Source organism: Papio anubis, chromosome 19, assembly GCF_008728515.1.
Source record: "Papio anubis isolate 15944 chromosome 19, Panubis1.0, whole genome shotgun sequence".
Lineage (NCBI taxonomy): Eukaryota > Metazoa > Chordata > Mammalia > Primates > Cercopithecidae > Papio > Papio anubis.
Genome location: NC_044994.1, coordinates 20,102,525 through 20,117,218, shown reverse-complemented (window position 1 = coordinate 20,117,218; position 14,694 = coordinate 20,102,525). Strand labels below are relative to the sequence as shown.

At 35.8% G+C, this 14,694-nt stretch overlaps 1 protein-coding gene across 4 annotated transcripts in view; it reads left to right on the top strand.

The window, feature by feature from the left end:
• The window catches only part of CDH2 (cadherin 2), a 245,592-nt gene that overhangs the window by 161,581 nt on the left and 69,317 nt on the right, over positions 1 to 14,694 (top strand). For all 4 annotated transcript variants that reach the window (XR_001897295.2, XM_009192559.3, XM_003914260.5 and 1 more), the window contains 5 exons: positions 2,292 to 2,518; positions 4,214 to 4,360; positions 6,382 to 6,537; positions 10,287 to 10,431; positions 13,099 to 13,271. Coding sequence is in view for 3 of the 4 variants with exons in the window: in XM_009192559.3 (XP_009190823.1) it covers positions 2,292 to 2,518; positions 4,214 to 4,360; positions 6,382 to 6,537; positions 10,287 to 10,431; positions 13,099 to 13,271 (848 nt within the window). In the remaining variant the exon portion in view is untranslated. The remainder of the gene's footprint in view (positions 1 to 2,291; positions 2,519 to 4,213; positions 4,361 to 6,381; positions 6,538 to 10,286; positions 10,432 to 13,098; positions 13,272 to 14,694) is intronic.

The following is a 14,694-nucleotide window of genomic DNA, read 5'->3' as shown; positions in this document are numbered from 1 at the left end:
TAAAGTATCAATGTGTTTCAGTGGACAGGAAATACAAATAAAAATAAAAAAATTTAGAGCAGTTCCAAATGAAGGCATAGGCTGAAATCTTGTGAAAGTCATCATGGTCGACTCTTCCCCCAAAATGATGTCCTGGCTCTAGAGCTTTGGTATGGAAAATGGGAGAGTGTCCCAGGTAAGATGATGAGCCCGTGGGGTGGAGCAGCACGAGGTAGGGGATGACTGCAACCTCACTCACTGGGCAGTATATGTATTAGAAAGTGGTTCAAGTAAAACTGAAGAGACCAGGTGACCCAAGAATTAAGAGAACATTGTACTCTAGATTAAAGATCTGACATATAATGTTACAGATTTTAAGCAGGGAGGAGAAAATCACAGCAAGGGTCTAGTCTAGCAGTGGGCGTGCCATGACCAGGAACTGGGAAGACTACCCAGGAGGCTTATGTAACAGTCCAGGTGTTTATGGATGACAATTAATAATAACTAGAGTGATCACAGTTAACAAAAAATGTGTGCAGAAGAGTATATAATTTTTCTAATCCAGATTATGTTTTTAAGGACCATGAATCCCTCTTGTGTAATATAAAAAAGTACTTTTTATACAAAAAGATGGCAAAAGTCCATCTTTTTTTTATTTCTCAGCAGGGTTCCAAAAAACAATTTTACTTTTCATTTTTTGTCTTTAATGAAAGATGAGCAGTAGATGGCATTGTTCTGTAGAAAAGATTCCCATTTTTCACTTTTAAATCGTGAGGCATGGAAGATAGAGTAATTAAATATCTTTTGGGATACTTCTACTCCAAAGACAAACATTTTGACTTCACACTATTTAGTTTGAGATATAACTCTTATTTTCACTTTGAAATGATTGAAATATGAAAGATGATATAGATAGCATTATGTGGAAAATAATATATTCAGTAGTTAAAGTATTTTATGACTTATATCAAGGATTTTATGGTTACTAAGGGAAATAAGCATGCCTGTTATTTGGCTGTGACTGTGTGCACGTCTCAGTGAATTTATACTAATGACAGCAAAAGAACTGTCAGCAGCTCATTTGTGCGGTGGGAGGGTTCATAAACACTTAGATCCTCGAGAAAACCACAAGGTGTATTTGATTATATTTTGTAATATGTCCCTATTAATTACATTCCAGAGAGTATCCTATGTAATTATAGGCAGAACATAATATCAGACGTTTACAGAAATAAAAAATCGCTTTTTATTTGATCCCTTTACTTGCTATTCCGATGGAATTTTTCTTCAGAAGAACAATTAAGGACTTTAAAGGAAATAATCTTCCTTAGAGAATATTTTTATTTTTATTCTTAATAGCTTGAATTTGTCTAGTTCTACACAAGTTCATGGTTTAATTTTTGTTTTATTACCTGTTGAGGCATAAGCTGTCATAGCATTTAAGAAAGCACTAGTTTTTTTTTAAGTGTAAAGTCATTGCCTGTATGATAGAGATAAGACACTGAACCTTTTTGAATTCGTCTACTCTTGTCATCATTTTTTAATTTAAAATTTATTTTGGGATACACCTTTATTTTTATTTGTCTTAAAATTTTTAAAAATGTTACTGCTTAATAGAAGTACTATAAGCACTAGGAGGAATAGAAATTTGCAGATTATTTACCTGTTAATTACCGTAAGGTCTTACAATTCTAGAGCATAGTAAGCATTCAGTATTAATAAATGCATTGCTTTCTTCCTGTAAGCATTTGTTCAGAAATTTTGTATTAAGACTGTGTGCCAGAAAGTATGCAGGGTATGCAAGATAACTAAGAACATTTGCCCCGAACTGCGTCTTCCAGGCAGTGTCACACATGACTAAGAAACTGAGGTATCACTACATGAAGTAGTGAAATCACTACTTGAAGTCACTACATGAAGACTGAGAAAAAGGGGGTTTGTTCTACTTTGAGTGACATTAGACCTGGGACTGAAGAGTGAGTGGAAGTTTGTAATAGGGTGGGAGGAAATATCAGTGAAAGATGTCAGGGTGAAAAGCAGGTGCACCTGAGGACCCAGTGTCCAGGAAGTATGAAAAGAAGGGGAAAGCTTTGGAAGAAGGAAAGGCTAGGGCACAGCTAAGAACTACCATCTGGCATTTCATACTATGAAAATGCCTTTAATATAATAAAATAAAAATAAAACTTCTGTGTTTCATGCTACTGTATTTTTATCTTTTAACCTAAGCAGGATATAGGTTTAAGTATTAGGGGTTTATTTTTTTGCCTTTTTGGTATAATTATAATAACTGATATATTTCTTATCTTTTACAGTGAAGTTTAGCAACTGCAATGGAAAAAGAAAAGTACAATATGAGAGCAGTGAGCCTGCAGATTTTAAGGTGGATGAAGATGGCATGGTGTATGCCGTGAGAAGCTTTCCACTCTCTTCTGAGCATGCCAAGTTCCTGATATATGCCCAAGACAAAGAGACCCAGGAAAAGTGGCAAGTGGCAGTGAAATTGAGCCTGAAGCCAGCCTTAACTGAGGAGTCAGTGAAGGTATAGTATCCAAATCTGGCTTTAGGGCTGGTTAAAAATCAGATTTACACAGTTTGAACTAAATATATGCTTTGCTTCAGGTCACATTAATGGATGGCCACTATTTGAATTTTTATCAACTTCGGTCATTTTAGTAATTTTTTTGTGTGTTTTTAATCTTTTAAGATACTTAGACTAAATATATTTTAAGCAACTAGGAATTATGTTTTAAAGATTTGTTTATACTTTGAGATGTATAACTTAAACTAGAAGCAGTTTGTTTTAAATTTCTTAGAAGCTTTTCAAGCTGTTAAATAAAACCACAAAATAAACAATTCTTTACAAGATGTCATCAGTCAGATTTATTAGATGAGAAGTACAGATTTAAAGTAGTAACAGGAAAACATTTCTGGCAGTGAGTATTGGGTTTTTGTCTTGTTCCTTAATAATCAAATTGGGGGGTATGAATTACTTATACTACCAACATGACTTTTTAGGAATGATATACTCCCTCTGGTGGAAGCTGCTGTGAGCCAAGATAAAATAAATGAGGTACATTTCCAACAGAGTGCCATTCAGTTCAATTCAACAAATATTTATTGAGCACTTAATTTGTATAAGTCACTGTTAGGAATTTCAAATAAAATACAGTAACTTCAGTAAAGTTATGATAATATTTTCTGAATATTTTAGTTTTTTGAGTTAATTCAAAACAAATATGATGGGACACACCCATATATTCTGAAGTCCATGAACTATGGAACTATGACCACTACATTATTTTATACTTATTGTACTGTGAGAGATGGAAACACACACATTCATTTTGGGTATTTAGTTGTAAATGTGATATACATACCCACCATCAAACATGAATCAAGATATCAGAGGAAAATTTATCATTTTTCTCTTATTTCAGTGTTGTGGTTTTATTATGTGAAATTTACTTTGTTAATCTATTAACTGTCGAGGGAAGTCATGTCATTTGGGTAATATAAAGTGAAAACCCAGTAACTAATGGAGTGAAAAGATGCTTTTGTTGTCGATTTGCTGTGTTCCAGCAAACTAGCTTGGATATTTGCACTGAAGCAGCAAGGGCTAATGGCTAAAATGTCTACAGATAGAGGAAGAAACAGAAGAAAATGTTGACATCCAGCAGAGATTAATACCTAATGTGCAAAGTGGGTCATCTACAGCATCCATCATGGCTGACATAGGTTTAGAATAATTACAGCATTAATTCTGTGGGATTTAATAGGGTCATAAATATTTGAGACATTCCTTAGCAGTATGTATTAAACTTCTCTTGGAATTCAAATTATATTTTAGCACATCAAGATCTAAATTTAATGTACAGTAGCACATTACCTGAACTGTGGTTTAAACTAATGAGAAATATATAAAAGGGTACTATTAAATTTTGCTCAATATTAACTGCTATCTAAGAAGGTTTATAGAAACTGCAAATAGTTTACACAGCTGTGCCATATAATAAATTGTTTAGAATTCAATTTTTCAGATACACAGTATAACCCAAAAATTTTATGGTGTTTTCTGTTATTTTAATAGGGGGCCGGGGAAAAGAGCCTCCAGACTTATTTTTTGTTCATAATAAACTGTGATTCCTATGCTTTCAAGTATTCAATAATATTGATGTACTTTCAGAAAATGTTTTTCCTAGTACTCAGGAATGTCTTGTTGTATTTTAATGTAAAGGAGCCACCAGAAGTTGAAGAAATCGTATTCCCAAGACAATTCAGTAAGCACAGTGGCCACCTACAAAGGCAGAAGAGAGACTGGGTCATCCCTCCAATCAACTTGCCAGAAAACTCCAGGGGACCTTTTCCTCAAGAGCTTGTCAGGGTAAGGTGGCACAATTTTAACTGTTTTCGTAGCACAAGACAAATGTACGTTAAAAATATTTCTATTTATTTTACAAAGTAGAATTTATGACATGTATATACAGAAAGTGTTTTTCTATATAGATAGAATTTGTGTAGTGTTGTAGAAAGCCTCTTCTCATTTGCTTTGTTACCTTTTGGATTATTTATAAGTGGAGCTCTCTTGTAGGTCCTGCACACTGTGGATTAGAAAGCTTTTTCACTTTGTGACTACACAAGCCCTAAAGCCAACACATATTCCCAACCATACCATTTCCACTCTCACAACACACACACCCCTAAACTTCCCTGTCTGAAGCTGGGCTCTCTGTAATGATCTTTGCCCTCTACAGATGGTTTTTGGGCCACAGAAAAAATAAAGGGCAATCATTGTTAAAAATGCCAGCACCAAATGCATTTGAGAGATTTTTTAAAGAAAAGAGTGACCTCTGATACCATTAACAGAATCCCCAGGGCTGTGTAAAATCATAGGCTTTCAAATCTGAGGAGTAAGTTTTGTTTGTTTTGTTTTATTTTGTTTTTATTTACTCTAGATACATACCATCAGCTACATAAAAAAAAAAAATGCTGATATTTTTGCATTTTAGTAAACCTAACAACCCATTATTTATTACAAAAGTATAGTAAGACAAGTCTGTTGTATTCCCATTTGTTAAATATAAATGTTTCTGTATATGATTATTTTAGCATTCTAACACATACTTACTGAAAGCCTTTTTTTAAAAATAAGCCACTTATTTATGTTGCATATTCTGTCCTAATGTACATTATAATTCACTTTAACAATGAATGTAACTCTGAAATAAAGATACTCTCTCTTTTTCTACTTTAATGAAGTTTTAAAGAAAAGAGCATTTTGCTTTAACTTAAAAAAAAAAAAAAAAACAGGTCGGGTGTGGTGGCTCACGCCTGTAATCCCAGCACTTTGGGAGGTCAAGGTAGGCAGATCACAAGGTCAGGAGATCGAGACCATCCTGACTAACATGGTGAAACCCCGTCTCTACTAAAAATACAAAAAAATTAGCGGGGCGTGGTGGCGGGCTTCTGTACTCTAGTCTCCTGGCTGAGGCAGGAGAATGTCGTGAACCCGGGAGGCGGAGCTTTCAGTGAGCCGAGATCGCGCCACTGCACTACAGCCTGGGAGACTGAGGGAGACTCCTTCTCAAAAAACAAAAACAACAGAAACTAGATTTTATTGATGGATTAAGTATAAGTAACTAATACATAAGGATCTCTTATTTTTTTCTCTGTACCTGCCTCCCTCCGTCCCCTTCCGTAGCCTATTCTGTGTATAAGCTGTGACTGCTTATACATTGACTTAATTTTCTTGAGAGTAGTTGTATTTGGAGAAGACAGTGAGCCTATAAGTGATATAATGTTTGCGAGCACAAAAATATATCTTAAAGTGCTTTCTTTTGTGCTTTATTATTAATGAAAATTTCAGGTGTCACTTTAGAATGATACGGAAAGCTTTGGTGCTATGAACAGTGTTAGTACAATGCAAGTACAGAAATCCAACATTCAGGCTCAGCCATGACTGTATTAGAGTTCCATTTGAGGATATTTCACACTATGGATAGACAATTAATTCTTGTTACTGATGCAAAAAGGTAAACAATGTTTATTTTAATGAAATTGGACAGCTGTTACTATGTTAAATCGTCTAACCTAGAAACTCCCAGGACAGAGTTTGTTTGTTTAAAAACTGACACTTGTAGATTTGGAACTTTTGCAGTGCTCCTAGTGAGTCTTCTTTTAGATGTTTATGTTGCCTCCAGTCTTTCTGGTGATAGATGACATCTCTTTTGAAGCCTATCACCAAGAAGCAGAGGAAGAACAGGCACTCAGAGAGTTTCAGTGATTTTCTGGGAAGAGATGGTAGAAGTTTGTAGCTGAAAAAGGGCATGAAGTGTGATGTGCCCCATCTCTGATAATGAGCTCATTTAGTCTCTCACTTAATGTGATTGTTTTCTTGATCCTCAGATCAGGTCTGATAGAGATAAAAACCTTTCACTGCGGTACAGTGTGACTGGGCCAGGAGCTGACCAGCCTCCAACTGGTATCTTCATTATCAACCCCATCTCGGGTCAGCTGTCAGTGACGAAGCCCCTGGATCGCGAGCAGATAGCCCGGTTTCATGTAAGTTTCCAACCAGCTGATAATTCTGTGTATTAACACTTTTAAATGTCTGCAGAGTTTACCATTGCCTCTTATATCAGTCTGAAAGCCTCAATATTGAGAATTTTAAGAATTGCATCTGTAGTCTTTTGGTTAATTTTAATAATTTTATTGTTTTTGTAGAATTGATAAATGCCCTGATAGAAAAACAAATAGATAGATAAATGCCACAAGAAAGAAAGAAGGAAGTGAAATTGCCTAAAATCTCGTTACTCTTTACATATTGATCCTTGCCTTCAGATATGTGGTTAAGAACCTGCAAGAACAAATTTATATGAATGGAGTCAAATCTGTTACATGTAAAATATATAGATACCATAGCATCGTTAATGAATGCATAATATTCTAATCAAAGTGAGTCCCCTATTCCTTTCTTATGTTGAATTTTCTTTGGGATTTTTTAACTCTTATTGCTAAGAACCTTTTATCTAATTAGGAATATTAGTGCTTGGTGTGTCCTACATTTTCTCCTTATGTTTATTTCTAACATTGTCAATAATTTTCCCATAGTAGAACATCGTTTTTACACTGTAAAATTCATTTAAAAAATTTTTTTCATACATTCTGGCTTTCCAGAAATGTTAATAAAGGCCTTCCCTACTGCAGGATGCCAGTCTCCCTAGTTTTACTCCAGGATACCAGTCTCCCCAGTTCCCCAATTTTTTGTTGTGTTGACTTTTTACATGTGAATTTTTAACCTCTGTGAAATTATTTTAATAAAAGGAGACACCCACTTTGTTTTTCCTTTATGACTAGCTACTTGTCCCAACAGCATATATTGAATTAGTTTGCCCGTTAGATCCATCATCTACACTTACTTAATCACTAAAACTTTCATCCCACATGTGCATGGATGTGTTTCCAGATTCTTATTTTGCCCACTGATACACTTGTTGAATTCTTGTACTTTTACCTACTTTTAAAATTATTGTTTTTTCTTTTTTTTTTTAATTATACTTTAAGTTCTAGGGTACATGTGCACAACGTGCAGGTTTGTTACATATGTATACATGTGCCATGTTGGTGTGCTGCACCCATCAACTCATCATTTACATTAGGTATTTCTCCTAATGCTATCCCTCCCCCCTCCCCCACCCCAGGACAGGCCCCGGTGTGTGATGTTCCCCACCCTATGTCCAAGTGTTCTCATTGTTCAGTTCCCACCTATAAGTGAGAACAATTATTGAAGTTTTTAAACTTCAATAGATTCACCTAGATCAAACAGACAAATAAGCATATGAAAAATTTAAAATGTCTTATGCACTGAGTATTGCTCTATACTCTTTCTTTCCAAAGACCTTGATTTCTTCATTCCATTTTTTAAAAATCATTGGAGGAATAGGTTATTCTAATGCTTTCCATATTGTTTTGAAATGTAGGAAAAGAAGTAAAACTTCCAAACGTCTCACAAAGACAACATAGCATTAACAAGGAAACGTATTTTTAGATAGCACACAATAGACCAGCCACTACTTAGACTAGTCTCTAATTTATGAATATAAGTAAGATCAATTTAAAATTCTTAAGGATCTCTTCCTATAGGAATTCTCGCTATCTGAATTCCTGTGGTTAAAACTCAGGAAATGAGTATATTCAGGTCAAATTTGGATTAAATTATTGCTAAGTGCTTGCTACTTGCACATTAAAAAAGCAATACCAGCCAGGTGTGATGGCTCACACCCGGAATCCTAGCAATTTGGGAGGCCAAGGTGGGTGGCTCACTTGAGGTCAGGAGTTCCAGACCAGCCTGGCCAACATGGTGAAACCCTGTCTTTACTAAAAATAAAAAATAAAATTATTCTCATGTGGTGGCGCACACCTGTAATCCCAGCTACTCAAGAGGCTCAGGTGGGAGAATCACTGGAACCTGGGAGGCGGAGGTTGCAGTTAAGCCGAGATCATGCCAGTGCACTCTTACCATCCAGCCTAGGTGACAAAGCAAGACTGCACCTCACAAAAAAAAAAAAAAAAAAAAAAAAAAGCAATACCTATAACAGAGTAGAATTAATTATACAATTGAAAGTATTAAGGTTTAGTATTCAGATTCAATATTTTATACAAGTATAATTGTTTTAGTATTAAGAATATTAATGTAATATAAGATATTAAATAAGCCAAGGGGGGAAAAAAAAGAATTATCTTTATAGGTATTGAATGGCAGTATTAAAATTTACATTGTTTTTATGTGTTTAAATAACCTCTGAATTTAAAAAAGGATATGTTGAAGGTGTTTTTTAATTTGATTGAGTATCCAGCAGCAACCAATGGCAAGCATCAGACTTAACAGGAAAACTAGAAGCATTCCAGTCAAAAAGAAACAATTAAAGGAGCACTAAACAGCTGTTGAAAAGAATGAAATGAATCTATGGGCTAGATGAAAGGATTTTGATGATATTCTGCCAAGTGTACCGAATGATTATTTTTGTTTAAAAAGAAAAATAAGATAAAGTTTCTAGAACAGTATCTATAAAACTGAGAACTGAGCTGGGGAGAGGAACAGCTGTCGTATATACTCGTGTATCTTTTTTTTTTTTTAACGGAGTCTCGCTCTGTTGCCCAGGCTGGAGTGCAGTGGCACAATCTCAGCTCACTGCAGCCTCCGCCTCCTGGGTTCAAGCGATTCTCCTGCCTCAGCCTCTAAGTAGCTGGGATTACAGGCGCCCGCCACCACACCCAGCTAATTTTTTGTATTTTTAGTGGAGACAGAGTTTCGCCATGTTGGCCAGGCTGGTCTCAAACTCCTGACCTCAAGTGATTCACCTGCCTCAGCCTCCCAAAGTTCTGGGATTACAGGCATGAACCACATGCCCGGCCATATACTAGTATATTTTTAACGTTTGTGAATGACTTTTACAATTAAGAAAAATAAAAATAAAAAAACTAGTGTCAAATTTCCTACCTACACTTACTTCTGTCTAGATTATTTTCTGTTCCCTTGATCTCTATGACTACTTTGTGCTACTTCCACTGTTTTTTTTTTTTTTTTTTGACACAAGAGTCCCACTCTGTCACCCAGGCTGGAGTGCACTGGCACGATCTCAGCTCACTTCAACCTCAGGTTCAAGGGATTCTCTTGCCTCAGCCTCCCAAGTAGCTGGGATTACAGACATGTGCCACCACGCCCAGCTAATTTTTTCTGTATTTTTAGTAGAGACAGGGTTTCGCCATGTTGGCCAGGCTGGTCTCAAACTCCTGACCTCAGGTGATCCGCCCGCTTTGGCCTCCCAAAGTGCTGGGATTACAGGCGTGAGCCACCGTGCCTGGCCTACTTTCACATTTTTAATTACCTTAAGTCTGCCTTCTCTACTGGTTTAGCAATAGGATTTTGGAGCTGGACACAACTGGTTTTGGATCTGAGTCCTGTCAGCAGCAAGAGCAGTGACCTTCATAAATTTCCTAGTCTTTCTGAGGCTCAATTTCATCTTCGAATGCTGACAATTTCTGCCTCACTCCTTTGTATGTGGATTAAATGAGTTAAAATCCATTGTACTCTGAGAACAATGCCTGGCGTATAGTAAATGATAGCTTTTTGCTACTATATCTATCCTAATTATATGGACTTGGTGTAACTTAAATTTTGGTGGGAAGAACAGCTTTGGTTTTTAAGCTGTGAGTTTATTCTTGCTATTTTAGTAGCCTTATAATGATGTATTTATCTTCTCACAGACATAAATCTGTTAAATAGTTTTGTTTTCTAATTACTTTTGCAGTTGAGGGCACATGCAGTAGATATTAATGGAAATCAAGTGGAGAACCCCATTGACATTGTCATCAATGTTATTGACATGAATGACAACAGACCTGAGTTCTTACACCAGGTTTGGAATGGGACAGTTCCTGAGGGATCAAAGCCTGGTAAGTTTAAAGATAATAATTTGAAGATGACTTGAGGAAAGTTTGGTATAAACCAGCCCTGTTATATGAGCAAGAAATGGAGAAATCATGTGAGCCTTTTTGGATCGTTTTCTTTCATTCATAATGCTTTTGGGAAAGAAGGAAGGTAACTTAGGAAAAAACCGATTGAAGAGAGAAAAACAACAACAACAAAAATCCTTGTTATTACCCATGATTTTGACCACCTTTGAAAAAATATGCACTACAGTATTTGATTCTGTCCTGTGGAATACATAGGATCCTTTCATTCTGCTTTAGTTGATTCAGCCAATGCATCTTGAAAGTGAGCCCCAGAAGACGAGAGGCTTCCTGTTTACAAAGTACAGGTGTGACTGTATGAGACATAGCAGCAATTAAACACGGTGGGAAAGCCTTAAAGATACTTGACGTTCCTGGGACTAGGTGGCGAAGTCAAAGCGAAAGCATGGAAGGGGCTTAGTGACAGCTGTGATTGCTGCCCTCTAGCTCCTCAGGAGTTATTTTCAGGGTGGCCAGCGTGACCCCTGCAGTGCTATCCCTTCAACCAGCAAAATGGAAAATGCGCTGGCCTAGAAATAGCACTTGAGGAAAGCCACTCATGATTGTAAAGTGGTGTTTGACTAAGATTTTAGATTCTTATATTAAAAATATGACACACTTCAGTCACTGTAGAATAGCCAGACCCCTAGAAAACCAGTGGACAAGACAATCAGTTGGTATAGGGATGGTAAAAGTAAGTGTTTGACCAGGCTTCCTGAGATGACATGGGGTTCAGAGAGATTTAATTAGCTATTGTATTTTTGTTTCGTATTTTTAAAAGCCTCAGCATTTAAAATTGTGCTGCATAATACCTTTGTCATTGACACCAGTTTATGCAACAACTTATGCGTAAGTCAGTTTACAGATATAACCAACTATGGCTCAAATGCATACATTTTCTTGGTCCCAGTGCATATATGCGCCTCTTCAGAAAAGATGTAGGGGTAGGGTGGGGGCAGCTGGAGGGAGGCCAGGAGATGTGCAGGAAATTCAGCCATCTGTGACTCCTTCTAAGTCACGTCATCAGAGTAGCTTTCTTCAGTATTTTAAAATACAGTAAAGTTAAAGCAAATTCAGCATTTCCTTACTAAAACACAAGTCTTTACAAATATTCCAAAGAAAACAAACGTTGGGCTTTTGGGACTGTGGAAATTTTTTTATATTATTTTCTTTTTTTTCTCTATTATTTCAAACTTTACAAGAATTGTTTCACAAAAACTGTTTAAAATGTGGCACTAAAGCTATATTTATTATGCATTTTACCATGAATTTCCATATGATCCACCCATAAATAAAAGACTCTCAGCTATTGCTAGAAGTAGACATATTGTGAGTATATTTCCTGTGGGTCTTCTCTAAGTTTGAAAACATCCTTCTAGGCAAGATTTGTGATGAATCTTGAGCTAAACTGTGTTGTGATCTATATTTTGGCTCACACTTTTGAAACATACCTTTTTATTCTAATGATTTATTCATTCAGCAGATGTTTATAAAGCATATGCTGTGTGGTAGGCCTTGTTCTGATACCGTGGATACAGTGGTGACAAGCTAGTTCCTGCCCTATTGGAACTTAAATTGTAGTAGGGGAGAGAAATAAAAAACACGAAAACAAGCAAGTACACACTGAAGGTTTTGAAAAAATAAGGGTGTAGGGATGACACATAATCAAAACAGGTAAATGGTTTAAAGGGACAAGTTCTGAAATGAGATTTGAATAATATTACCAAAGCATCATTAGTTCAGAACCCAAGGTATACCATGGAGAGAGAATACCGAATATAAACAGGCTCCGAGGTAGAACTGAACTTGAGTATTCAAAAGGAAGGTAGACTGGAGATAAACATTTCATAATTCAGTTCTTAAAAGGATCCCACAGAACAAACCATTCTAAACAGTAACTACTTCTCACTCTATTTCTAAATTACAGTTTGTCTAGCTAGTTTGAACTAATTGGATACAAAGGCTTTGAAGATTTCTTTTCCAAAATATCTAATAAATTGAAGTCTCTAAGTTGGTTCCAATGTTCTTTTAATCACTGAGGAAATAATGAAACACAATGCCAAATCTCTATGCAATGTACCGAAACAGCAGTGCATGAAATGGTTCCTTATGACCTGAGGAAATGGAGTGTGCCGCGTTCTGCACACAGCCTACATTCGGAAAATGACTCAGGCACTGGGGAGAATCATACTCAGCATGTTATTTTAGACGTTATTGCATAACGGAAGAAAAGATGACAGAGGGAAGAATCAGCGGCAATAAATTATGTTTCTAATGGTATCTATATTATCCATTATTTGCATTTTATATAAATTAAGGTCTAAAATGAACCTTTTTGGAATCATAAAGTGAATTTATCTTCCAAGTTATAGAAAAATTGAGTTTTTATAAATATGTATGTTGTATAATTTTTCATTCAAGGATCCAGACCAGGTTTTATCTTTTTTGAAATAAGTACTGTTCTTATGAGTAGCATTTTAAATCAAGTCTAAATGACTTTAAATATTTCTTTTTAAAAAGTGAAAATAAGACATCAAAACTATAAATATACCTTCTCTTTTGGGGTCCCTGGAATGAAGGGTAACCATTTTCCATGTACACTGTCTCTAGGAACATATGTGATGACCGTAACAGCAATTGATGCTGATGATCCCAATGCCCTCAATGGGATGTTGAGGTACAGAATCCTGTCTCAGGCTCCAAGCACCCCTTCACCCAACATGTTTACAATCAACAATGAGACTGGTGACATTATCACAGTGGCAGCTGGACTTGATCGAGAAGTAAGCCAACCAAAACCTCTATTTGTGTTTACTTTTAATCTTAAAGGTGCACAATATCACATACATTTTATCTCCACATCACAAGATACAGTGTTGTTCAAATGCTATGCTAATTTTTTTCATTAAATAATCTGTTGTATATTTTTCTGCAGAGCTTCAAATTGGTTAAATGATGTATATATACTAGATAAATCAATGCTAGCCTATGTGGTATTTAATGTGATACTGACTAAGCAATATTCTCTGGTATCTAATTTTTAAAATTTTTAACATTTCCTCAGTTTTCCTTGATAGTCAAAGATTTTTGTGAGGAATTAAAAATCACAGCCAAATAATTTGCACACAAACTTAGGATAATTGTTAATGCTTGTGTTATTAAAAGGCTGCAAATAACATGTATGTGATTTGGGTTTTTTTTAGCCCTTGTGAATAGGCTGATAGAGTGTATAGTAGATTATCTTCTTTATTAGAACTAGCCCCTTAACTCTATGATTAATTTACTTAAAAGGCTTGAGCAGTAGTAACTGCATTAATTCTACTCACAAGTATTTGAAGTTAGAAATACAGAGAAACACATTTCTGACATAACATTTAGTTGAAAATGTATGCAGTGTTGAAGGCATTGAAATACTATGCAGTATCACAGTCTGACAGGGAACGGGTACTTCTGTTGATTCCCGGTGGGTCATCTCAGTGTTACCGGCCTCGACCCACTGTGCTCCTGCCTACCCCTGTGTTTTTGTACATGTGATCCCCACGGCCAGGCATGCCTTACACCGTTTTCTTGATCTTGGATCTTCCAGTTCTTCAGGTTCTGATTCAAGCACTGCTCATATTCTTTCCTGAAAACCTCACTCCTAGTGAAACTTTTTCATCATTTCTCAATTCTATCCTGTTTTCTTACAGATTCTCAAGGTCATTATTTTGACCATATGTAATCATTGTTTGAGTGAAATATCAAAGTGCCAACTCAGGGAGATCGGTGCTTTGTAGATTTCTGACTGAGCCAGCTTTTACTGTAATGAGACTTCAGATTATGTATGTCAAAAGGAGACATTATACCCACTGCAATAAAATATCATTGACAAGGATTTTAGAAGTTTGTTGTTTTTTGACTCTTTATTTTCTGTAGATGCATTCATTTGAATTGAATAGAAGAAAACATTACTATTGCAATTAATTTTATACACAAAATAGTGCTAGAAGCACTACAATAAAGTAATATGAGCCAATTAAGATTACTTTATTCTGAGCTGAGAGCCTTACTTAGGAGCTGGTGTATGCCTATGACATTGTACCTATTAACTTGTAGGCATCAACAGTTCTTTTTCTAGAATTGATTTGCATCAGAGATTGTTGAAATCAGTTTAGTTTCTTAAGTAGTACTTTTAGTTCAGTAATATTTGGAACATGTATATATTTT